At 37.5% G+C, this 27,398-nt stretch overlaps 1 protein-coding gene across 4 annotated transcripts in view; it reads left to right on the forward strand.

The window, feature by feature from the left end:
* The first annotated feature begins 2,041 nt into the window (after positions 1–2,041).
* The window catches only part of snama (something that sticks like glue), a 50,819-nt gene continuing 25,462 nt past the window's right edge, over positions 2,042–27,398 (forward strand). The window contains exons 1-18 of one of the 4 annotated variants that reach the window (XM_074089228.1): positions 2,062–2,153; positions 2,270–2,538; positions 2,825–3,059; positions 6,683–6,794; positions 6,918–7,045; positions 7,163–7,329; positions 9,703–9,793; positions 12,315–12,415; positions 13,108–13,179; positions 14,203–14,352; positions 22,323–22,381; positions 22,470–22,541; positions 22,635–22,702; positions 23,274–23,378; positions 24,331–24,678; positions 25,074–25,163; positions 25,488–25,733; positions 26,348–26,416. In XM_074089228.1, coding sequence (XP_073945329.1) covers positions 2,373–2,538; positions 2,825–3,059; positions 6,683–6,794; positions 6,918–7,045; positions 7,163–7,329; positions 9,703–9,793; positions 12,315–12,415; positions 13,108–13,179; positions 14,203–14,352; positions 22,323–22,381; positions 22,470–22,541; positions 22,635–22,702; positions 23,274–23,378; positions 24,331–24,678; positions 25,074–25,163; positions 25,488–25,733; positions 26,348–26,416 — 2,279 coding nt within the window. In that variant the 5' untranslated portion in view covers positions 2,062–2,153; positions 2,270–2,372. Of the gene's footprint in view, positions 2,539–2,824; positions 3,060–6,682; positions 6,795–6,917; positions 7,046–7,162; positions 7,330–9,702; positions 9,794–12,314; positions 12,416–13,107; positions 13,180–14,202; positions 14,353–22,322; positions 22,382–22,469; positions 22,542–22,634; positions 22,703–23,273; positions 23,379–24,330; positions 24,679–25,073; positions 25,164–25,487; positions 25,734–26,347; positions 26,417–27,398 lie in introns of all 4 variants that reach the window. The other 3 variants (XM_074089230.1, XM_074089229.1, XM_074089231.1) reach the window with 3 other exon arrangements.

A 27,398-nucleotide genomic window follows, 5' to 3' on the forward strand; every position in this document is an offset into this window, starting at 1 on the left:
CTAGTAAATAATAAAAAAGAAATATTTTTTTTAACATATTTTTAACTTTTATTCACAAAATAAGATTTAAAAAATTAATTCAGGATCTTTTTCCAATATAAATGAACTTATATTGATATCTAACTTCCTGTAAAACAATTGCCAGCATTTAAAATTAAAATCGGGGCATAGACTATAAGCAAAACATTTTAAAGGGTGGAAAACTATGGGTATGGATGCCATTAAGTAACAGATGTTCCGATTTGGCAGATACTGCCTCAGTTCAGTGCACCACAAACAGCGAAATCAAAAAACTTACACAATGTGGGTCAACGTTCTTCCTCCATTTTTCATATTATTGAATTATTTGCAGATGAGCTCTTAGTTCGGTCGGTATACTGCTACTAAAACGGAACATCTTTAATACGGAGTGCAAAAATCGAAATTCGTGTCTTGCCGTCCCGCTGCTGCTTGTGTTATTTAAAACGAGAATGAGACGAATGAGATGGACGGTACAATACGAACTTCAATTTTCTGATTTCGTAGTAGCCCCTCTAAAAAATACACATAAATTAGTAATTTGACTTATTTTAAGCAAATTAGAGTAAAGTTGGATAAAGTTCTGAACACTGTAAGCAAAAATACACAAAAATTAGTAATTTGACTTATTTTAAGCAAATTAGAGTAAAGTTGGATAAAGTTCTGAAACCTTTAAAATATATTTTAACACTGAAAGAATCACCTTAATACAGCGTTAGTTTTTTCTTATTGCACATATAAACTCGCATTTCCATATGAAACACATCAGTACACCGTAACTTCTTCAGTTATTGTCCAGGAAGTAAATTTCATACTTACTTCCTGGACACTAGCAGCCTAGCAGCTAGTCTCAGGATGCGTTACTTTCTACGAAGTTTTTGATGACATAATGGCAACATTTCATACCATTTTTGAGAAATAAAATTTGCAGGTGCCGTAACGGATAGAACGGAACTGACACCGTAGACCGATCGTGTCCTAATATGTTTGTAATGCAAACATTGCGCCATTAGTCGTACGTACCGCCGTCTCGTTATAGTGTCCACTATAAATCTCGTGCATTTTTCATATGAATATTCACATCATCGTATCCATCCGTAATTGTTCATCCATCAGTATCCATCCGTCCAGGAAGCCGTATCCAATAATCCGTTGTCCATCCATCTCCATAAGATCCGTCCATGGATCCATCCGTAGTCAGTCCTAGTTATCCATCCATCCGTCCATATCCATCCGTCTCAGTCCGTCCATGCATCGTATCGCACTTTCTGTTCGTATTTTCCTTTGTCAGTTTAATGTTAGTTTTAAAACAGTTTATAATGGATTTCATACATAACTTCATGGTTAGGCCACCATAATTTCATATTTTGTGACATAACACAACATTTCATACCATTTTTGAGAAAAAAATATTAAATAGGTGCCGTACTCTGTTCAGCTCGATATCGGATATCGGACGGAACTGACACCGTTAGACCGTTACGTTGGCCGTGGGCTGCCGGACGATAATGTTTGTTTGTATGTGTGCTAATGCGTGTATCTAAATTTGTTTCTACGTGCGTGCGCAGGGCGCAGCAGCAGGGCTACTACGGAACTCGAAACTCGAAGTTCGTATCGTACCGTCCCTCTCGCTCTCGTATTAAATAGTATAAGTGTCAGAGGGACCGCACAACACGAACTTCGAGTTTCGGGTTTCGTAGTAGCCCTGCAGAGCCCGATGCGAAGCGGCCATTTCAAGTCGGCCACATCGTAATGATGTTGTCGGAAATATGAGAAAACAGCACATGGTGTGGGCTATCGGGTGTCGTCACGGTGTCGTCTATCGTCGTCTGATACCGATATCGGATCAGCAGGGCTACTCCGAAACTCGAAACTCGAAGTTCGTGTCGTGCGGTCCCTCTCCCTCTCGTATCAAACAGTGTAAGTGTCAGAGGAACCGCACGACACGAACTTCGAGTTTCGTGTTTCGGAGTAGCCTAGCTGATATTGTGAAAACGCTCTTAACAAGTAACGAGCCCTGTTGTATAGTCTGTGCTAAAAACAAAATGGTGGTGCTTGGCAGCGCCAGCCACTAACCTGTGAGTCGAATGAATTGCTTCGATGAATTGTAGTTCTGAAGTTCGGATAAGTGTGTGGTGAATATCTGATAAAGACTTAAAGGCGCAGCTTTTGTACTTTTATTAAAACATTGCTGTGTTTTCTCACGTTGTGAATTTGTTCTGTTCAGTTCACCGCGTCATTCTCATTACAGACTCATCTCATTAACTAAAATTAAACAGTTTAGTGAGGTTATTAATGGAACGTTGAGTATCTGACATGGTAGTCACAAATCGAGCATATGTTTATTTTTGGAGATGTCTGTTCATTATAAGTTTAAAAGTGCTTTGGATTATGACACTGTCACGTTCGATGGTCTTCATATATCAGTAGGCGAATTGAAATCTGCTATTTCCCAGCAGAAAAGGATTGGAAAGACCTCTGACTTCGACCTTCAAATCACTAATGCTCAAACAAAAGAAGGTTAGTATATTTGGCAATGATATTCTATTTGCATGCTGTTCCTCTTTGCATGGTCTTCGAGGGTTCTCTGGACCATTCTATAGATTTTTAATATAGTGTTGCTTTGCTTTGTTTATTTGACTTCTGTTTGTAAAAGCGTTTTCCTGGTCAACACAACTTACACAAATGAAAATAATTTGAATTTGCTGAAACCTATCCATGCATTCCATGGACTGAATTTATTAAATTCGGCTAATAATTAAATGTTTACAATATTTTATATTCTTAAAATATTATATGTTCACAGTGTACATTGATGATGGAACATTGATTCCTAAAAACACATCACTCCTTGTGGCTAGAGTACCACTGTCACAGCAACCTAAGAAACAGTGGGAAGGTTCAAACAGTAATGCATCGTCAGTTCATAAAGATGTCTCTGTCAGCAAAGGCCTGGCAGATCTGTCTCGCATGGAAGGTAGCGAACAGGATAAAATAAATGCTATGATCACACAATCCACTTTTGACTACGATCCAAGCAAGTAAGGCTTAAGAATAGATTGACTTTTGTGTTTATGGTGTTCTAGTGTTTGCTTGCTCGGGGTGTCCACTTTTTGAAAAGATAGGAAGCTTGAGGTAGTAGGGAAAGTGGAAAATTAACTTGAAAAGTTAGGAAAAAACAGGTTTTAATTAGTTCAACTTTTTTTCACAGGTCAGTTTTTAAGATAAGGGATGCTGGTGGTTCAGCAACTAACTTAATAATTGAAAACTGTATGATTCTTCTGAAAAGCTATCACAATCCTTATATGTATTTGGCAATTTTTATACTTATGCTTTTTTTTTGCTTTTAAAGTTTGAACCTGAAGAAAAAGATATTGGCCATATTATTAGATCAGTATAATGGATCCACAGCTGATCACATATTGAACATGCTTTAAAGTTAGTTAATTGTTAGGAGTACTTAGATCCATATCACAGAAAAAGCTCTTAACACCCTGTCCGCACTGCGAAATTTCATAGCAGTTTTTTTATCACAATTCTGTAACATATCTTATACAAGTATCCGCACTGGCGGTAAAAAATCATGCATAAAAATATAATAATAATAATATAAATGTGAAAGTTTGTGAGTGAGTGAGTATGTTTGTTACTTCTTCACACTGAAATGGCTGGAAAGATTTGGATGAAATTTGGCAAAAAGATAGTTTAAACTGGATAGGATACTTTTTATCCCGATATTCCCACTGGGTAGGGATAAAATTGTGAAATGACAACTGCTGGGCTTAGAGTGATGAAATTAGGTAAAGCCTGGCCAGAAATATATGACTTTTCGCCATGTTGCGGAATTTCATTGGAACTAATTTCTTACACTGGCAATAATTTTAATGATTATCAGTGTTACTGTGGTGGTTTCTTTGAACAATTAAAAAGAATGCCCAAAACTATTCATAGTCAACAACTGTTCATTGTAAATATGTTTATAATAAGATTGGTTTTTTGGAATCTTTTTGTATTTTTTATTTCAATTCCAAATTTTTACTTTTACGGTCATCCCGTAAATCCTAAATTGAAAATACAAACTGAAATAAAGATGCACAGAAAAAACAGAAAAATAAGACCATCACTGGGAATCGAACCCAGGTCCTCGGTAATCCGTACCGCATGCTATACCGCTACACCACTGATGGTCAACGGTACCGACACGAAACTATTTCGCTACAAAACCTTTTAAAATTAACATCAGAGCTAAAAGGTAAATGTTGTAGACAAGTCAAGATGTCAGTGTAGTCTGGTAAAATAAGCCTTAATTATAGTTATTAATAAACTTTCTAGGTATATTGGAGTCATTGATTACGCAAATTACAAAGAAGGTCGTTCCTTCTCAGGTTTTAGGTTGCCAAAGAAAAAAGAAAGCATTGTTCAGACTATACTGAACTATTGCCATATAAATAAGTACAATATGTACCCTCTTGATATTCCCACGGGATAGGGATAAAATCTCGAAATAATAACCACTGGGTTTAGAGTCATGAAATTTGGCAGGGTTGCTATAATATAACGTCAATGAAAACCACAATGTAATTTTAGGGAATTCCCACGAGAATTTAATAAAATCCCGGAATTTCAATTCAACTGCTGTATCTAATGATTTACGCGTGCGAAGCCGCGGGTAAACGCTAGTAATTGTATAAATATCGCGCGGTGAAATATTGCAGTGCAGATTCGCTCTTATTGTTTTGGAAAGCTCAAGCATACCACTGTTGACAAAAAAAAAACAGAATCCATCATGATTTGTACACTATGATCAAAAGCTGTGTCAAGCTGAATGTTAGTTGAAATTCCACAAAAAAAAAACATAACTCCTTAACTACAAAAATTCTGCACTTATATTGGTGTTAGTTAAATTGCTTTTGAGAGGAAGCATCTGGTTTTTAATTATTAGTGGCATGTGCTCGCCTCTGCTTGCATGCTCAAGCTAGCTTAAGAGAAAAATCTGTGTATTTTAGGGTTCCATAGTCCTACAAGGAAATCTTATTGTTTCATCATATCTGTCCGTCCAATACTTAGCTTAGAGACTCTTTGTGCTAAAAAGCTGGTATTTTGAAAATGTTTTCTCATGGAACCCGCAAAAAAAAATTGTGAAGCTTCTTTCTCCTTCAAATAAAATGTGAAAACTAAAATCCCGTTTATTTATATCCCACTTTAGTGAAGAAAATCAAATTACTTTATTAGTATATCCCGTTATCAAGCCTCAGTTTGGTGGCTACCTAACATTAGTGATGCGAAATACGAACTATCCAAATCTCGGTGATGTAGCTATGTATGGGAACTGTAAAATTTACCTAAAAACTCAAAAAAAAAGTTTTTTATTGAAATTGAAAATCAATAATGTTAGGTAGCCACCAAACTGCCCCCTAGATAACAGGGTCTATTTATTAATTTTGATTACTAACTTTCATTGATTTTAAACAGTATATGAATGAACACCTCATTTTCATTCATAAGATAAATGATCATCCTTTACACATACACATTTTGTTTATAAATTTTAATTTAGTATAGATGCAAACACAGTTTTTTTCTTTTCACATTTCAAAAATAACAAATTTTGCATGTGAACCTGCACCCCTAATATCTACAATAAATACCTAGGTACTTGTTCTTCATTCTCCTTCATTCATTCGTTCTTTCTAGCCTAGTTTCGTATTCCTTGCTCTAACTAAAATTATAGAAGTTCTGTACAACCCCCCATTTTGAAAAATAAATAATATTTTTGCTGCAGTACTTTAGTCTCGGCTTTGTCTGTCTGTTCGTCAGTCGGTGATTGCACAATCTTATTTGCATGTTTTATGTCTACTAAATAAAGTATAGTCGCTTTTAGTTTAGTTTCAATAAATACTATAAAGTAATTCCATTCCAAAAGTCTTTCTTTTGAAGTTTATCTTGTCTATAACTGAAATTATTTTGCAGTGGTATGATGGCTATGGTTAAAGATTAACAAACTACTATAACATACTAATATTCCATACTTCTGTACTAATATTACAAATCCAAAAATAACTGTGTGTCAGTTTGTTGCCTATTTATTGTGCTTAGACTGCGTTATATATAATAAATCTAAAAAATAAAAAATATATACTTACATTGTTAATATTTCTACTTACAATATTCTTTTAATAAATGAAGATATACAAACAATATTTAATCTACTTAGGGGCTGTTTCACCATCCATTGATAAGCGTTAACCGACGGTTAAATATGATCCCTTCTCCGTCTATTCGAACAATACAAATAGAGACGGCATCACACTTAACCGCCTGTTAACACTAATCAATGGATGGTGAAACAGCCCCTTAATGAGGTTAATTACACTAACTTCCTCCTTCCTTTCTTACTTCCTACTAATATTATAAATACAAAAGTTAGTAATAATAAATTGTGTGTGTGTGTGTGCGCGCGTGCGTGCGTGCGTGCGTGTGTATATGTATTCATTCACTGCAGTATGTATGGACGAGAGCTGCGTGCTCGCCACCCTCTTTCTGAAAATTAGTTGAGCTCATGAAAAAATGATTACCTGAAGGAGATTGTGTTCCAAAACAGTGTTGACAAATTTAAGTTATATTATATTTCAGCCCGTTAAAAATATTTATTTTTTGTTTTCAGTTACCAAAAAATTAGAGGACAGAATCAAAGAGGCATTGTTCCTCCCAACTACATTTGTTACAAGTGTCAGAAGCATGGTCATTGGATCAAGGATTGTCCAATAGCCAATTCAGTAAGTTAAATAAATATAAATACTTAATTATTGTTTTTTATGTACTATGTAAATGTATACCTATCTCGACTAAGACTAAATAAATTGTATTGATATATATTGTACAACTTAACTTAATTACAGACTGATCCAATAGAAATAAGGCGAAGTACTGGGATCCCTCGCAGTTTTATGGTTCCAGTTGACGGACCAAAAGCACCTGGCGCCATGATGACCCCAAGTGGAACTTTTGCAGTTCCTGCAGTTGATCAGTAAGATTTATGAATGAACAATTATAACTATTAGAATGTTATTCTTTCAGCTGAGACTGTGGGAGTAAGAGAAGATTCATAAGTTGAATGTTTATAATCTTCTGTCTTTATCCACAGTGAAGCGTACCTTGCGTCAGAGAACGCAGGTTCAGCGGACACGCCGGCGAACGCGCCCTCAGCGCCGGAAACCAACATCCCTGATGAACTCATCTGCAGCCTCTGCAGAGACCTACTCACCGACGCTGTGATGATCCCCTGCTGTGGCAACTCTTTCTGTGATGAATGTACGCTCTCTCAAATACTTGTTTTTAAAGTGCCGTCAACTGCTACAACATTGCACGGAAATTAATGTTTTTTTTAAATAACAAAAATTTAACGTTATCTGTGCTCTTTTTTGCATTGCTAAGCTATTTTAGATCGTAAGACATAACTTGAAGTACAAAATGCTTCAAATCATTATAATTTGGCTAGTAGAAACTGTCTAAGTTGCAGGTAAAGTTGTAGCCAAAAGCTTCAACTTTGCCTAGCGGATTATCTGAGATATGAAATGCAGTAAGTATCTAAAAAAGGGACCAATTCTTAAATGCATTATTGTTATATTAATGCCGGGATGTCATTGGAAATCATTAAACAACTATAGTATATTTTTTCTATCTGTTAGGCAAAGTTGTAGCGTGTCCAATAGCATTCCCGTTTTTCTCCATACAAACTCTTAAGCATAAGTAGTTAGGGTTGTGCCAAAAAGAAAAACAAAATAGTTCAGAATACCTAGGTACTTAACTGGCATTTAAATTTCTAGTCTTCATATACCAAACCAAACATAAACAAAGTCTAAAAGGGTTTTTTTAATATTTCAAGTTACACAACACTGCATTTGTTGACACCATGTACATCGGTTTATTCATAGCAAACCAACTAAAATATAATGAAATTTGATAATTACGTAGGTATTACTAGGTATGACTAATAAAAACAATTCTTCAACACACAAATCAGCACACACATTAAGATCAGCACGCGTCATCAATCTTTTTTTTCGTAACCGAGTAAATAGTGACAACCCTAGCCTTAGGCAAACTTGTGGCATGTTTGTTCTAAGAAACACTGCAACATTACCCATCCTCGTAATAGCTTTAAATCATTACATTTACAAGTAAAATACGTGAAGTAACAAAAATACCATTATTACTTACCATATGAATACTCCAGGAAGCTATCTTATGTATTTTCAAAGTAATGACAAAAGTTTTCGAGACACCGGAAAAAACACGAAGCCATTTCGCAAGCTTTGACAGCGACTGCGTTCAAAACTATCAGTGTTGCCATATATATTTTTCTTGAAATTGGTTGCCAGGTAAATGATAGTAATTCTCCCATTAAAAGTAGTAAAAAATAGATAACGCTTTGGTAGAAAATCATATATTTAAAAATCGGGCAATGTTGTAGCTAGTTGGCAAAGTTGCAGCTGTTAACTTAAAAGTTCTCCCTTAACGTACCACTGTCGACGGCGACTAGTGTCCAACGGTGGCTAAAAACAAGTCTATAGTGATTCTTATTTAATTTTCATCATCATCCCAGCCTATATACGTCCCACTGCTGGGCACAGGCCTCCTCTCAGAACAAGAGGGCTTGGGCCATAGTTCCCACGCGGGCCCAGTGCGGATTGGGAACTTCACACACACCATTGAATTGCTTCGCAGGTTGTGCAGGTTTCCTCACGATGTTTTCCTTCACCGCATAGCTCGTGGTAAATTTCAAATGTAATTCCGCACATGAATTTCGAAAAACTCAGAGGTACGAGCCGGGGTTTGAACCCACGACCCTCTGCTTGAGAGGCGATAGGTCAAACCACTAGGCCACCACGGCTTAATTTAATTTTAATCAAATCATTTATTTATTCAGACAACAAAGATCCATATATTATAGTGATTTACTTATAACTATGTTAGTATACATATTGAACAAGTGATAGCGTTGTTTTAAGAAAATTTTGCATTATATAGCACTTATCTCTTACAGCTATCATATTCAGGAGGCTGTTAGTGCTGCCACGTATTCTTGTCAGAAGCGATGCCTTTTTTTCCGTAGTACAGCATTAAAGCTGTGTATTCGCGCTTCGGCAAACATAGTGAACAACATATTTTAATGAAACTTATTTTATTTATTAATCCCTCTCGCTTGTGACTCGGACGCGGCGTTCTAACGCATAATTTGCGTCGATATTTCATCTCTGAGTGACGAAAAAGTATTGGACCGATTTTCTTCTCTACCTTCTTTTTATTTATTGTCATTAAGACTTTAAATCTACCCACATTGCACTTCTTAAAAAATACTTATGTCAGTCAGTGCGGCTGCACAAGAAATTAATTTTCAATTGATATACTTGAACAATGTGCACAAACAACTTTAGCATCAGTCAAGTGTAGTGTATTTGCAGATGGATTACCGATTATAATCCCCCAACAGATATTTTTTCGACTTTTAGCCGGCCTTACCCATTAAGAATTATTTATTTAAGTTTGACATATTTATTTGCTAAACTGAACTTAATGATTCTTAGTAGTACATACATGGTAAACTTTTTTCCAGTAAATCGAGCTTGCACTGTAATGCAGCGCAGGGTTTACATTGTTAACTAAGATTATTTTTATTTTCAGGCATAAGAGGTGCTTTATTAGAATCTGAGGACCATGAATGCCCAGATTGTCGCGAAAAAGAAATCGCACCTACAACATTAATCCCCAATAGGTATGTTTTAACATTAATGGCCTACTGGAAAAGCACTTTTCAAACTAACTAATAGTAAATAATAGTTTTGACATTGCAATAACTGGAATCAACTTTCTAATACTTTCTATTACTTATGTTTTTGCTTGTCCATTACCCAGACTGCTTAAAATTTTCTACTCGTGTGTGTTGTCCATGAATTTTACCGTGTTAAAAGCAAGAATGAATGAGTATTTACTAGAGAAGCATTCATCTTAGACCACATTACTAACAGTCTTGATTGTGGTCCAAACGCATGCCTATTTTGTATAAAGCTTGAACACGCCCAAACGTGGGCATACAAAAATGGCTATTGCAAACACTGGAGATATACAAAATTTTGTAAACTATTTATTATTCACAAAGAACTAGCCTATAATAAGACGACAGTTTTTTATTTTTTATTTTTTCATTTGCAAAATGTCGAGCAAACAATATCAACAGCGCAAACGTATCTTGCACGAACATGTAGAAAACCTAATGCTTAGCTACAGAGATATCGCGAAAAAACTGAAATGTCCACAATCGACGGTTTTTCGCGTATTAAAAACGCGTTTTAGATAGAAAGCCAGGAAGTGGCGGTTTGCAAGGAGTCTAGAATAAAAAAAAGAAATAGGTGTTGTAAAGATTTTTGCCTCAAATCATAACAGGTCATCTCGTAATGTTGCTAAAAAAGTGAAAATTTCTAAGTCCTATGTTCAAAACGTGAATCTTAAGGCAGGACTAAGATGATATAAAGCCCAGGTCGCACCAGATCGAGACTCAAAACAGAACTTATCGGCAAAGAAACGGTCGCGAAATCGGCTCAGGCCTGAAATGTCTGTTTTCCTAAAATGTACAATTCTCAAAACGTCTGAGTTTTCACAATGTTAGCACTTCTATTTTGTCAGCTTTCTCAAAATGTCTGCTTTTTTTCCATGGAGTATAATAATAACTCTCACGTGATGTGCTCAAATAAAAAAATATGTTTTTTTTCTAGTATGAAGGATGATATCATGCAAGTATTACAAAATTTTCTAGTACACACTAGTAAAATTAAAATCTTCGTCTTTGGCGTTCGTAACCAGGCGTCAAAAGCCACAAAAAAGTTTAAAAATCAATCAAAATAAATCAATAAATCTATACATCTAATCTAATACCTTTAATGAACTAAAATAATTTCCTTGCTCACCCGCGACCTTACGATAGCTAAGCTTATGCAAAATATGCGTGTTCATGCAGTTCCTCCACCTCCACACTGTAAGAACACACACAAATCACACAAACCCATCTATCACCACCACCACACTACACTGACGCGTTTCGAACTCAACCAGAGCTCATCTTCAGAGTGACACAACCGTACACCATGCTACCAGTTGTTAGACTAACGAACCACAACCACCGTTTTAACTTGTCACTGTAACTCCCCAAGTACCCACATACGTTGAAACAAAACAAAACTACCCACACACAAATTATATAATCGCGGGCAAGCTTTGTCTATGAGAGAGTGTGAGTGTAAGTTGTCATTGCTGTTGGTTTGTTTGCGTTTTTGCTACAAATGGAATCACAATCGAAGCGTTTATTGCTAGCAGTTACGTTTCTTGAGAATTATTATTCGCAGGGTGATACCCAAAGTACATATGTAACCTGCCAAATAGTCCAGAACTGCGGCCTGTAGAAGAGTACTGGAGTATTATGAGAAAGACAGAGAAGTAAAATCAGTCTCTGAGCTCCAAAAAATATGGACTTGGGCGACGAAAACGGATTCCTAATGTGAATGTGTTCCAAGGTCTTATGAGCCGCGTGCATAGAAAAGTTCGATACATGGGTCACGGTGCAGACACTAACTAAAATACGAAATGTTATTTTAAAGTTCATTAAATTTGGCATTAAATATGGAGAGCATAATGTAATTATTTATTGTTATAATTATTTTTACGAAAAATAAATAAATAAATAAGACCGTCATAAGACCTGTTCTTATGTACGGGTGCGAGGCTTGGACTCTAACCCAGAAGGAAGAGTGCCAGCTTCTGGTGACTGAACGTAGGACTTTTCGGAAGATCCTGGGACCTGTCAGAAGTGACGATGACACCTGGGGGATCCGCAAGAATGCCGAGATTGAGGAGTTGGTGCTGAGCATAATATATTCGGCGAATTTAAATCTCACAGGCTTCGGTGGCTAGGCCACTTGCTGCGAATGGGGGAGGATCGAGGGGTCTAGAGGGCGTATTTGGGACGGCCAACTGGTCGTCGTTCGGTTGGTCGGCCGAAGTATCGCTGGGCTGATGCTGTGGAGGCGGATCTGCGACAGCTTCAAGCCGGCAATTGGCGTGAAGTTGCGCAGGATCGGGTTAAGTGGCAAGCTCTCGTTTCGGAGGCCAAGACTCATTTTGGGTCACTGAGCCAAACTAGTTAGTTTATTTATGATTTTTTGTCAGCTCAAGTTTTGGCGTGTTCAAGCTTTAAATACGAGAACACAGTGAAAAATTAAGACTTAAATTAAGTCGTGTTTCAGATTCTTGCGGAATTCCGTATCGGCGTTCCGGAATCAGACTGGATATAGTAGGCGCGCTCCGCACAGACCTTCCGCGGCGCCTCCACAAATTCCTAACTTAGGTGAGGAGATTTTGAGTCATTGAATAGAGCATTTCAGTATGTATGTTTTAACAGTGACATTATTATCCCAGCGAGTTCCGCAGGAAGCATGATGTTAATTCTAGAATGCCATATTTGGGATCGGCATCATAAACGAGTATCATCTTTCTTTTTAATTGTTTTTTAAAATCACATCCACTTCGAGAATTACCGAACATTTAGCGCAGCGGTTCTTAACCTTGTCAGGAGGGACCATTTGACAAACTTTCTGTCTTGCCAGGGACCACCAACTGTTTGAAGGTAGGTAATATACGGTAAAATTAAAATTGTAAATGAATGAACGGTTGCGACCGCTACTTTACTGGCGCGTCGTTTTGCCAATTCGTTGTTGATGGCTTTGCGGACCACTTCGAGTTCTTCCCGGGACCACCAGTGGTGCGCGGACCACCGGTTAAGAACCACTGATTTAGCGTAACATACAAAAAAATGTTTCAAATTTCAAAACATCAAGGGGGGGCCACATATTCTAGAACATAAGTCAAAGAGCGAAATTCCTTTTAAAAAGAAAAAAAAACTCCTATCTGCCTTGGGCAAGTTTGAGTGACCTGTAAATAATTACATAGTAATGTTATTTATGTGTAATTTGGTTTAATTGTAAGTTACAATGAAACCAAAGATTACGCGTATAATTATATACTTAATTTTTTTTATAGACCAACCTCCGCCCGCGGTTCTGGTATTGCAGCCTCCAAATGGACAAGGACAGCCGCCGCTGGTCAACAACGGTGAGTATTTCAGTTCTAACATCCACATACAAATACGCATGTTATGAGCAGTGAGTCACGGTGCATGTCATATTTTAAAATCATATTAGAGAAAGCAAAAAGTGTTATTACTAAGCCGCGTCCAGATATGTCATGTGACGTGTGGTGTATCGTATAATGAACGCGAACTCTTTCTGCTAGTGACATGTAACGCTCATGTAACTTACTAACAAGTACACTCAGCGTTTAGCCTAGTTGAATGTATTCTGTTTTTAATGTAAACAACTAATTAAATTCGGGCCAAATATATTCAGCTGCCGTTGATTTAACAAATATGCCCCATTTCTCGTCAAAGACAAAATTGCGATAAGTTTGTAAGAAGCATGAAAGAGCATTAAGTAATATTTAAAATTACTAGACTTTGATAAATCTTAAAATCAGGTATTGCCACCAATTTATTCGGATTTTCTTATGTGGTCTGAGATGGGTTGGGATCATTTCGTGATATTGATGTTGTTATGATATAAATGATGACGTTATGAACGATTTGGTTGTATTGCTTTATTTCTTTATTGCTAAGAACGTGAGTTCTTGATGATGTTGTTCTTGATCTTCTTTCATGAAAACTCATCTTGCTCATATCTTATTTGTAAAGATGGTATAGTGCTTAACACATTTGAGATAATAACATAACCACTCTTAAATGACAATGCTATTAGTAGCTCAAACAGCAGGCATGCCATTCCAGTCACGGGCCGGGTACATTACACGATACATGAATCGCACATTGCAATAGTCCGGAGCCGGTGTAAGGGTCTCCCCAAACCTATCGACGCGGAATCGGCGTCAGCCGATCAAAAAACTTTGTCACCAAATAAGAGCGAAAAAGAAGTCGATCGGCTCGGCCGCCGCGAAGCGACGTTTACCGACGGGAAGACGTCTTTTTCGCTCTTATTGCGTGGACATCAAGCGTTTTTTGGTCGGCTAAAGCCGATTCCGCGTCGATAGATGTGGGAAACCCTTAATGAGCGCTAAAACCCGTAGATACTGTATCGGGCAGTGTAGGCGGGGCGGGCGGCGACTCGGACGGGTCCTCAGACGACATCACGGTGACGGTGCCGCCGCGGCACGCGCACCGCGCCGGCGAGCGCGCGCTACCGCCCGAGCCGCGCCGCCGCCGCCCGCACGCTCACGGTACACACTTCGACCTCCACCATGCCCATGCAGTCTCCATTCACACCAACAGCTAGACCAGGTTATTCGTACGCAGACATTTCGAGGAAAACTCCCCACGCGAGATATTGACGGAAAATGTAATTTAAAAGCGTGTTATCATCATCGGCATCGTTATCATCATCCTAGCCTACATACGTCCTAATGCTGGGCACAGACTTCCTCTCAGAATAAGGAGGTAAAGGCGATGCTTTTGAGCAAAAAACCGGCCAAGTGCGTTTCGTACAGTCAAGGGCTACAATGAATATATGTATATACGACGTAATCTTTAATTTTTAGCTTATCGTGCCCCCGCCAAGTCTAGCAAAACAAAAACAAAGGCACGGCCGTACCATACTTTTACATATTTACTTCAACATATTTTTTTCCTAAGAACGACTTACGTTTGCCTGATTTTTATTATTTATTGATATGTAGTATATGTATCTATATCTATTAAACGTTATAGAACGAACACAAAAATAATAGGTTACTTGTATGGGATCCCCCTTAATTTTTAAATTATATTTGATATTTACTCTTTGTTGTTGATGTGGTAATATATAAAGAGACATTATGTGTGAACTTCAATTGTCTTCTTATCGATTAATATTCTTGAGATACGTACAAATGGATAGATTGGCGGATGGACAGTTTAGCAGCATTGATAGGTTTCCCGTTAGGTACGGACGGAACCCTAAAACAACCATTGCGTTTTGGATTTAGCACTGGATTTATGTGTCCGAATTACCTGGTCTTAAGAAAAACTGATACTATACACTACACTTGAATGAACACGATTTAACGGATAATGTACATTAATTGTAAAAGCTGTATTTTGGGTTACAGTTGCGACGCACCTATTTTTGGCTATTGTGGCACCTGCCATACAAAATCATACGCCAAATAATGTCATCGTGGTACATACTTAGGGCTTGTTTCACTACTCTCTGTTAAGTTCATGCAATTTAATATGGCAGATAGATATCGGTGTTGCCATCCGTCCTTGTTTAAATCGAACAATGCATCATGAATCAGGGTGTTATTAGGGTAGTTCAGGTAGTTGACACCAATAGCTCCCCAGTCGAATATCAAAAACACTTTACTTTAGCCCTGAAAAATCAAGTCAATCAATGAACGTTAAATGAGGGTTTCTGTGCCAGACTAGTTGACGCCAGTATCGTGCGGTCTTTTTGACAATTTCGGAATTTGTCACACGTTTGTGACTGGTTAAATACCTAAATCAACACTAATGTCAAGTTGACTTCTCGATATTAATGCCATCTAGCGGTATTTCGCGTCTTAAGACACCCTTATTGACTCCAAACGCGATTTCTGGACGCTTTGAAATCAATAAATAGTTAATCAATTGATTTGGCAATTAAGTGAAGTCAATGCTCTATAATGCCGTAATAAATCTATGCAGGAATTACGTTTTGATAGCTTATAATGATCGAGCTGAAAAACCGATATGTTGTCGGCCGTTGACTCTCGAAAAATCTTTATATTCTACCGTTTTTGTGCTTTTATCGCAGAGTCTAGGTCACATTAACTTATTCATTGAGAAAATAATGATTTTGGAAACTGGTAGTGGAAAATAAATGGTGGTTAAAAAAACAACTGAATGTCCCAAATGTTAACTTCAAGTCAGAAACAGGCGATAGGTAAAGTGGTAACAGTTCCTAAAAAATCAGAAAAAAAATCTTAATACACACCACCACCAATACAATACTTGTATCTATACTAATATTATAAAGAGGGAAGATTTGGATTTTTGGATGTTTGTTACGAATAAAGTCAAAAACTACTGGACCGTTTTAAAAATTCTTTCACCATTAGAATGCTTATTTATTCCAAAGTGCAAATTGGGTTCCGTACTAAAACTTCAAGAAACTCACAGTGTAAAAAAAGTAACCAAACAGTCGGATAAAAATATCTTTCATCGCATGCGCTGCGGAAACTATATTGATGAAGGAACAAAAAAAAACGGTATTAAAGAATATATTAATATCTACAAAAAACTTCGCGATACCATATGTCCCAACTATTGTAGTTATGTCACTATAACTACTTTTTTACGTTTTAAAAATTGATAGAAATGGCGGTCAGATTAGACCATGTTATCCATACCTTTGCATTAATCCTTATCAAAAAAATCATTTCATATTCAAGAATGTTTCAATACCTGTACATTACTTTTGAATTATTCAAATCGGACATTCCATTCAAAAGATATTCCGAATTTAAAAATATCGACGCAATAAAAAAAATCATGGAATACAATTTACTCTACGTTGACGCGTGGCGCCCCGGATTCGCGCGGGTCTACGAACAAATAAGATCAGGAAGCGTAACTCAGACCAAATTCCACACAAAAAGTGGCCATACGATGAGATACGAGATTTTTTCAAAGTAATGACTATATATTGATAATGACAGCTTGTTTTTTAAGCGATTTAAAGGAAAAAGAGGTTATCATTTCGGTTGTATTTTTTTGGTTTTACCTCAGAACTCCGTCATTTACTTATCAATCGATTTGAAAAAAAAATCGTTTGCATAGGAATACTCCAATTAATTCCCATAGGCACGAAATCAGGATTGGATGATTGGATCCTAAGGATATCGAGGGAACTCTTCAAATATTGTAGGGTCACCTATGGTATTTTCGATATATTTAGTAGTAACTCGTGCATTTGCTCTTGAACATCATCATTTGGTGAAGTGGAACTAATGATAAAGACAAGTGAAGACCACAGTTGACCACCGGAGTTAGGTACTACTCAATAACAAGTATTTCACGGGTTTAATTGCAATTATTTTAACACAGTTGCCAAACAATTTATGCTCCTCGTAATGCATATGTTGAAATGGAACGGGTGGTGGGTTAAGCACCAGGACTCTTCAATAATGAACGTCTCTGCATCGGAAAAAGCAAAAGAAAGGTGATGAGCAGTTGTCATTAACTATTGTATCCTATATTATTCACACTAAAAATCATGAAAAAAAATATAACAAAAATCAACGAAAAACTTTAAATAATGGTGGTTTGAGTTTAGCTGTCAGAAAAATAAAGACTACTTATTGTTTGGGCGATATAGGAAAGAAGAAAGTATGAAGAGGGGTGAGGAAACTGTCATTTACATTATGTGAGCCATAGACCACAGACTTGATATGACACTGACCATCTCCAAATATTGTATTTTTCACCTATGATGAGTTCTGTGACACTTGAAAATTTCCCGAATTACGCATAACTATGTTCACAAAATATTTTTTAAAAATAATTGCTAGTTTGAAGCAAAATAATCATAAAAATTTAAAACTGTACATTTTAAAAATATATAGCAATATCAGTGTGCATTAAATAGTTTCCATCGAATACGATACAAAAATATTTATGCGAAACGGAACAGAGAAGTGACGTGACACAACATTATCGGCAATTGCCGCGGTGCAATATTCAATAACAATGAACACTTAGATAATTAAAAATTTTAAACAAAACTTGCAAGATTTTGTAAACGCGGCTATTTGGAACACGGCCGCAGCCATCTTGTGCCTCTTGTGGCCAGTGCTGGTCAGTATCACTGTCAGTACGAGTGCGTCTGCCTTGTATAATTTGAGTGTTCGTTTTGTTTCTTGTTTTTTTGTTTGCATTTTTAAGACACAGTTTCCATTTTTATAACGCAGTTACGCTTTTTGACTTATTATTTATTCGTAGGCGCGGGTATAGTATAGTTTTAGGGAAAGGAGCTGAAAAATGTGGGTGAAGTGCCTTTGAGTTGAGATCTTTTTACCCGACTGTCCAAAGGAGGGTTATTTTGAAAATTCTACCCGTGCGGAGCCGGGGCGGGGCGCCAGTATCTCATAAAACTGTATTTCTAAGGCCGGTAGGTAGATATTAATGAATGTAGGTGACTGTACCTACTTACAGTGGTGGTCATGTAATTAAGAACGATTTGAAGTTCCAGATTATTTTTAACTAAATCATGTCATGTGTAGTCGTGGTTCCTTCTTAGAAGTAACTAGTTACGTTATGAAATAGCCACATGAATAGAGCAAACGGGATTAAGGATAAATAATAAAATTGCTGACATTTTTTTACAAATTTTTTTTTATTCTCTTTAGTAACAAATTAAAATAGTAATGAAGCTGGACAAATAATTAAGAACGATTTATTGAACTGCTCGAAAGTTTTTTTATTTGAAACTTAGATTAACTAAATCACACTAACGTGAAGTTTGTAACAAAAAAAAGCAATTTAATACATTTTAACTAAAATTAATAGTTAGTAGCATGTCCACGGCTTTTATTACTGCCTTACACCGGCGAGGCACTGAATCTATCAATTTTTGACATTTCGCAAGAGAGATAGAGCTCCATTCTTCTAAGAATACGTCATACAGTTCTCTTAAATTGCGACACTGTCGATTTGAAACCTTTTTCTTGACTTCGCACCAAAGATGCTCTATTGAGTTAAGATCGGGGCTGTTGGCTGGCCAATCTAAGACAGAAACTGATTGCGATGTGAGGAATTCCTTAACGGTACGTGCAGTATGCTTGGGATCATTGTCATGCTGGAATGTCCAAATAACCGGAAGCACGCCTTCAGCATATGGTAACATTGTTTCTTTCAGTATGTTTTTGTATTGAAATTGATCCATGTTTCCTTCTATCAGCCTAACAGGTCCAACACCATGTCCAGAAAAACATCCCAAATTTTTACATTTCTCCCGCCATGCTTTAAAGTCACTTTTGTGTACTTTGGGTCGAATGCTTTATTTGGAAGCCGTCTTACATATCGTTTGCCATCAGAACATACCCTATTTATTTCGTCTCGTCAGAAAAAAGAACGTTTTTCCACTGTCTGACTGTCCAGTTTTCATATCTTCTTGCAAATGCAAGCCGGGCTTGCCTATGACACCGTTTCATCATAGGCACCTTCCTTGCTATCCTTCCGTGCATCTTTTCTTCTACCAAACGCCTTCGAATAATGCGTGCCGAGATTGCTGAAGGGTTGTTTTCGCCAAAATATTTTTTTCTTAACTTATTAGACGGTATTAGACCCTTTAAAAGATTTTGTTTGCCAAACGAACGATATTTCGATCATCTCGACGAGATGACTTTCTTTGTCTAGGTACACGCGGAACATTTGAAGTAGTTTGATACGTGGCAAAATGCTTTATGGCGTGAAAACCATAGTTTTTGAACATTGCAGATGATCGGCTATGTGTTTATACGACCAATTCTTGTCGCGAAGTTTTAGTATTACTTCTCTTGTAGATTTATCACAACTTTAATTTTCCCCATTGTTTTTATATGAAGCAATCGCCTTTAAGACTTTTACGGCACTAAATGGCGCCAAAATTTATTCGAATAATAACCTAAAACCACAAAGTGGCCGTCCGTTCTCTATATAAATTTGAATAAAAAATAAACTATTCAGCGTTCTTAATTATATGACCAGCCAGTAAGTAGTAATACTAGGTTTAGATGTAATGTGTTTATATATTTATTTTTTAGCCAATTATATGTATAAATGAATTTACCGCTAGTACGGAATTGTTTTACGATACAAAATATACATGCAGTTAGTAGTCAGTTTGAAAAAATCTTCTCTATAAAAAATCGTTCTTAATTATATGACACAACTGTACATAACATGGCATATTGATTGGCTTGACGTTGACGTTTGGAACACCTGTAAAATGACCACAATGAAGGGTCTACGTACAGAACATGTTGTCACCTTTTTTTAAAATTAAGATTTTAATCTCAAAAAATAAATATAGATATCTGAAAATATTGATCTGCAGATCTATAAAATGTAGTTTACTTTGTTATTTTCAATAGTTGGTGAGTTGATTATAACCCACTGCGGAACCTTTTAGTAATTAATGTTACAATGAGCTCACGATGTTGCAGTATTTCATACTAATATTTCTGAAAACAATATATGTATATATTTTTGACTTTTAAAGAACAGGTAACCGTAGTAATTGTTTGTGATGACTAACTTTCAAACTAAACCACTATAACTTAAAAAGTTGCTCAGGTGACTAGACATGTTTTTTCCATGGATCCTTCATAGATCATCAGAAACACCATTTTTACTATTATTCAAAAATATATTGTTGCCAATACAGCTTTCTGGATGGAGAAATCCATGTTCGTCGTTAACAAAACAGCTTCATAAAAAACGCCAGTGCACCTAAAACTATAAACGACGTGTCTGCACCGTGCCTCTTATGCACATTACGAGTATCAATCACTTTTTTGTAATTTTAATGGCAATGACAGTGTCAAAAATTATTAAAAAAACACGCGTCCTTGATGCTGATAAGAGTTTGCGCTGACGAATTACGAATGCCACTGGTTATTGAAACTGAAAAGATTTAATAACACGCGTCGTGAAATTTACAAGCTTTGTTAATTAGTCGGTGAAATTCTGTAAGTTCATTGTTAAGGGTCTGCACCCGGGTCCAAACGGAGCCCTATTGCTGTTACTGACGTGTACGTCGGTCTCTCCGTCCGTCGCACAGGTTTTACAGCTATACGGTTGTAGCTACTGTATTGAAAGTATCGGTTGGAGACAAAACCATACAAATTATTGTCAGAAAGCAGATTTTGTATCGAAGATTTGATTAAATTTCCATATCCTCATAACGCCCAAGTTAAATTTTTGATATATGAAAATCAAACTTTATGACATAATATATGATGTTCAAATAGTGATGTAAAATAAAAAAAACTTAGTAGCCTTGTTTATTTTCTAACTTGTTTTTTTTTTCAGAAATAAAATCAATAGGAAATGACATGTAACACACACATGTGGTTGACATGTAATTTAATTATTTTTAATTTGAATATTATTTTTGTTGTAATTTGCTTACATACTTAAATACATTTAATTTATTCTTTATAGGAAATTAATTGTTGTATTGAGGTATGTTTTGTAATTCCTTACATTTTACTAAAATAACAAATCGAATTAAGTAGGTAGGTACTCATGAATCAATTAAACAAAAATGTAATCTTCCTCTGTGTTAATGTCTACTGACTACGTTCAAACAAACATAAACCGAACTTGGTACTATTCAACCGAAACGGTATGGTAAATAAATTCAAAACTCTAATATTAACTGGTAAGTATTAATCTTTTACGGATACTGCCTCTTTAATTTGAAATTCTATACTCTTGAAAAAAAAACATGCTCCAGAAAAAGATTTTTTTTTTTCAGTTTTTTTTTTCACGATTGAAAAAAAACAGTTTTTTTGCAACACTATGTCCATATTACAATAAGTCCCTTATAAATGACTCTGGGCGTTAGGAGTATATGAAAATTAGTGTTATTGTTTATTATTTATATTTTACTACCAAATACCAATATATTTATAAATGAGGTTTTTCTTCGAAATGCCCTCATTTTCAGAAGTCTGTTAAAACCACCCCATACATTACAAGCAAGGCTGCTAACTAAATTGCACCACCTGCTAAAATCTATTCCTTACTTCTTTCTATTGTTAGGGTTGCCTGGAAAGATCGCCTTGAAGCGATAAGGCGGCCTCTTACCTTTTCTCTTACGTTTTCTGCACTGCTTAGCTTACTATATATATTGTGATTCAATAAAGTCATAGAATTGTATTATAAATCAGCTTCAGATACGATATCGTAGTTCAAGGTTCATATAATTAAGGTGACCCGGGGCTATTGTAGCTGGGGGGATATTGTATCTGAGCCGTCTGATGGCGTCTTTACGACGCCATGTTCGCCATGTTCATGTGTGTTGTGTGAAGACATCATGTTGTTGTCGTAAGGACGCCATCAGACGGCTCAGATACAACATCCCCACAGCTACAATAGCCTCGGGTCACCTTGCATCTAAATGTAACTCAAATTTTAAATTCTAGTAATTAAAGTGGTTCTCAACGACATATTTTTATTGTTTTAGGACCACCGCCTATTTTGAAACCCCCTGGCCTGGAAACGCCTCCGAATTTATCAATGAGTGTGAGTATTTGCCATGTGCCAAGTGTTCCTTTAAGTTGTTATAGTTGTAGGTAATTGATTCGTTTATAAACTGCTTTTTTCACTTTAGATGCCAAGAAATGACGAGCAGCGCGCCAGTACCCCTACAATAGATGAAGGAAGGGACCCTATAGCATCACAGGTAAATCAAGTAAAAAGTACTTATCACATATCCTTTTTTTATAGACAATAAATTTTATCATGGAAAATAATTAAGGAACTTATTTGTTATCAGGCCTCTTTTAACCGGGGTCCACCACCATTCGTTGGGCGAGGCCCTCCGCCGGGGCACAGATATAACAAGTGAGTATTTTGATTAATTCAAACAATGCGTTCTATATAATGAGCGATCGTTTAGTCTCAGTCGTTTTTCAGTTTATTTATCATCAACAGAAATCAAAATTAAACTACATACTAACCATTTATTAAATAGAAAATTTACAATGTTATATTATACACATTACCTAATAAACTAAAGATAAATCCTGACTAAATAAAACAAATATGTCAAATTAAATAGAATAACAAATTAATCAAACCACAAATAATCAAAAGAAACCAAACAATGTCAAAGAAAATTTTAAAATTATTATACATACTTATATCTAAAAATGTGTCAATTATAAAAAAGCCATGGCAGTCTAGTGCCAGTGACTTGCATCTAAGTTTTTCGGTATGTGTGAAATTTCTAGCTTTTTGGTGAAGAGAAACGTTGTGAGCAGAGCCTGATCACACCTAAGAAGCAATTAAATTGTGTGTGTGATGTTCACAATCCGCACTGGGCATGAGAAGAGTCGTGTGCTCAGTAGTGGGACGGATAGTAGTCTTAGTAGAATAGCAAAGCAATAGTTTAAAACCTTTGTTTTGGTGCCAGCCCACCGTACGGCCGCGGTCGACGCCCGGGGCCACCGTTCAATGACCGCTTCCCGCCGGAACCGTACCAGCCGCCGCCACCCGGCATCAAGGACTCTCCTAATGGGTAATTATATGCATCCTTAGAAAAGATTTTATCATAACAAGAGGAGTAGCAAAAGTACATTACGAAAAAGATGCAGCATTTTCCAATTTCCAGCATTGATCCCCAGATTTATACCAATTTTCACATATCCCCACAAAGAAATTATAAATTTTAAATTGATTTTGTTCCAAGTCTTAAAAATTGAGTTCCGAAAAAATATCTTTAGCCGTGTTTATGTCGACTGCTGGACATTGCTGAACGCAGAAAAAGTTTCATTTGTTTTTCTGATTCATTTATTTGTAGTTTTTTTCTGGTTAGTCATTCATCATTTCATCACATTACGCAATTATAATTAAAGAATATAAAAAGGGCGGTCGGAAGGTGTGCGACCAAATTTATGTAGCCTTAGCCCACTAGCTTTTGACGTGAATATACGAGTATGGATATGCTTTTTCTGTTTGATGCTATATGCCCACGATAAACGGTAGTGCGCTAGGGCCAGTGTTGTACTGGGCTAGGTGCTCTGGACAAGGCACTAGGTACACTACAGTAAGGAGTGTAATCATTTTAAAAGAATGAGTAGATGCGGTCGAAATTATACATTTTCGCTGTTTGTACATTTAGTTTGGCAATGTTCGGCAGGAAAAAAAGAGACATTTGATTGATAGTCGGTAGACTAAAGGTTAGACTTTACGGGCGTCTTTGTCGTATACTATAAATATACCAAGTATTTCGTTGCTTCTATTCTCTTCGTTTTTTATTTTCATTTGAAATTCTCTAATTTGGGTTTTCCTGTTCTATGCGTCCTCACAGGACAAAAATAACATGTACCTACTGTGGGATTTTTTTTAATTCATACAAATTGTCGCATTCGAGATGTGGATTTTATGTGCATGTATGGTATTCGTTTATGGTCAACACTGTGTTCCGTCTGTGGCGCGATCGTTGCTCACGAAGCTATGTTCTGTGATAGGCACGGCGTGGATCCGCTCGAGGCGTTCAACCGAATGATCCGGGAGAAGGAGATGCGAGCCAAGCGGCGCGAGGAGGAGCGGCGGCGCGCGCATTCGGGCAGCCGCTCGCGCTCGCGCACGCCTCGCTCGCCGCGCTCGCAGCGTGAACCGCGCTCGCCACGCTCGCAGCGTGAACCGCGCTCGCCACGCTCGCCGCGTGAACCGCGCTCGCCTCGCTCGCCTCGCTCGCCCCGCTCGGTCCGCTCGCCGCGCAGCCTGAGCCGGCCGCGTGAGCCGCCGCCGCGCAGCCCTCGCAGCCCGCGCCTGCGGCTCCGGTCCCGCGGTGACAGCCGACTCCGTTATTCTAGGTTCGTTCTCTCTTTGGATACTAACAGAGCCTCTTTATATAAAGTCGTCACATAGCGCCTCGCTTTGTTTGCATGTTGTTTCACGCTAGTCTCTCTGTGCATGTTAAGTTCTATTTTGTTGATGTCGCTGTTGTCCATTTTTCAGTTGTATCATCTTGTTGCGTAGTCTGTTTTCTCTGTTATCGAGTTTCATCTTGTTTAACAATTAGTTATTATCCTAATTTAGCATGTTGTACATACATACTTATAAATCGTATTTAATTGTGGTGGTCGGTTTATATAAGTCTAATATATAATTATGCTCGGCAAACAAGTGCTTATGTATTTGCTGATAAAACACTATGAAATTATGTTTTTTGAATGTTTAAATAAAAGGTTTTATTTGTGTTTAACAGATCCCGTTCCATTTCTCGCGGGCGTATAAGGCGTTCCCCATGGTCCCCCAGGCGCAGGCGTTCCCGCGAGAGGTCGTTGTCATTGACACGGTAAGATAGTCGTTACCACTTATATCTAACAAAATATGTGATAGTTAGTTATACTAATTAAATTAAATTATACTATGGTGCAAAATACTACCGGACTTATTACTGCGTAGTTGTAAATGGATTAAATCATTATCTAACATCATGGCTCCTGCCTTAATATTCTCGCTATGTCATTTTAATTGTTCTGTCTTCATCATGATTATCATATCAGCCGTAGGTCGTACACTGTAGGACATAGGCCCCCCTCATTGGACATAGGTCTCTCTCATTCTCACCTCTGTTTTCGTGTCCACTACTTTTTAAATAATGTCTTTATTAATCCAGATCGCCATCTCCACGGCGCCGGCACCGCTCTCCGCTGCGTTACCGTTCGCCGATGCGGTCGCCGCCGCGTTCGCCGCCGCGCTCTCCGCTGCGCACGCCGCTCCGTTCGCCGCCCCGCTCGCCGCTCCGCACTCCGCTCCGCACTCCGCTCCGCACCCCGCCCCGCTCGCCGATTCGCTCGCCGATGCGCTCGCCGCGGCGGTCCGCTTTGCGATCGCCGCCACCTCGTGCGATGTCGCCTCACCGGTAAGTAACATACTGCCAATAGTTTTTTCAATCTTGTTCCATGTCTAGAAGTTACCTACTTCTAAGGGAACTTACTCTTCACTTGATGTAATATTATATCTATACCTTACCTTTCTACAAAAGTGTAACATGACCGACTCAACAGCTAGGCAGTGGTGGGCCATCTTTTATCCTGGGGGGCCAGAAAGTTACAGATATTTTAGAGGAGGGCCAGGGTTACACCGTTCTAATTTATACTTTTTTATGTTTTTGCCAAATAATGAAATTACATTATGATCGCGGGCCTTATAGATAGCTACTATTCACTTCGAAGGAACGTCGGCGGGCCGGATTAAATCCCTTCGCAGGCCGTAATTTGCCCATCACTAAGCTAGAGACTTGAAATTTGACACGCAAATATTTTTTGAGGATCTAGAGATCCGATCCACTACCGAAACTATCTACCGAGACTATCGAAAATCCTTAGTGCTAAGGACTAAGGGGGCTAAGCTACGGAAATAACCTTTATTATAAAAAAGGTAGAACTTTGATAAATGCTTTAGTTTTGAGTGAGCGTGATTTACATATCAGATTTACATTTTTGTATTTGACGGTATTTTATATTGTTGATTCAGGTACGCTGGAGTTTACGACGAATTGTTGTCGCCGCCGCGCCGTAACATTGAGCCGCCGTACGGACCCAGGTACGATTGTAAAAGTCTAAATAGTGTCGACACGCGCCCTTTACCGTCATCCACGAAAATGCGTTTCCTATATAATGTTATGAAATTGCCCAGCGGATTGAACCTGTCTGCGTTCGCGAAGTGCGTAGGTTTATCGTTAATCGGACTCCTTCGTCTACGTATAATCTGACCGTTGCTTTTGTTAATTTTATAATCTTCATTGAGTTTTGACGCACCATGGCGTTTGGAAAAGCGGCAAGTTCAAAGTAGCGAGGAAGCGCAGCACGACGTATAACAATGATCAACTGTCGCGTCGAGTTTTTCACCAGGAGGCGTGCAGCTTATACCTAGATAATAAGTTACGAATAAGACTGATACTTTTAGCGACTTGTTATTTTTACTTATGGCTGTGTCTTTGAATATAAAATAAAACATCTATTTAGAAAGTATTTTATAATATATTGTGATGTTGATCTTTTACACTACTTTTATTATTTTATGTACACTCGAGTCAAAAAACCTACATTTACAAAAATGTAAATTTGATGTAGTTTCTTTGTCTCCCAGTTTATTTTTATGTAATTTGTATGAAATACAAATGTCTTCATTTATACAAAGAAATGATCAAACTGGCATGAAGCTGAATGTCAACGTACCCAAGCACAATTTTTTACTAGGGCGTTATCTAAGTCTGCCAGAATGATGCTCGATGTAAACAAGGCCTTTAACTGGAATCCTGAATGGTTGGAAAGCTTACGACTCCTAATGTAAATAGGAATGCAGAATGGAATCCTAAAGCCCAGTTTAGACCTGCAAAAAAAACCGTGTAAGTTGCATTGCACGGGGCTTGATTGACCACTTCAATCTGGTGATTCCAACTTGCACGATTCTGCTTGCAGCTCTAAGGGCCTACGCTAGCTAACGCGGTTTACACGGAGCGGGTGGACGCGTATTGAAAACAACCGCATTCAAATCGGTCTACCCGTTTAAGAGCTACGGTGCC

Source organism: Choristoneura fumiferana, chromosome 6, assembly GCF_025370935.1.
Source record: "Choristoneura fumiferana chromosome 6, NRCan_CFum_1, whole genome shotgun sequence".
Classification (NCBI taxonomy): Eukaryota; Metazoa; Arthropoda; class Insecta; order Lepidoptera; family Tortricidae; genus Choristoneura; species Choristoneura fumiferana.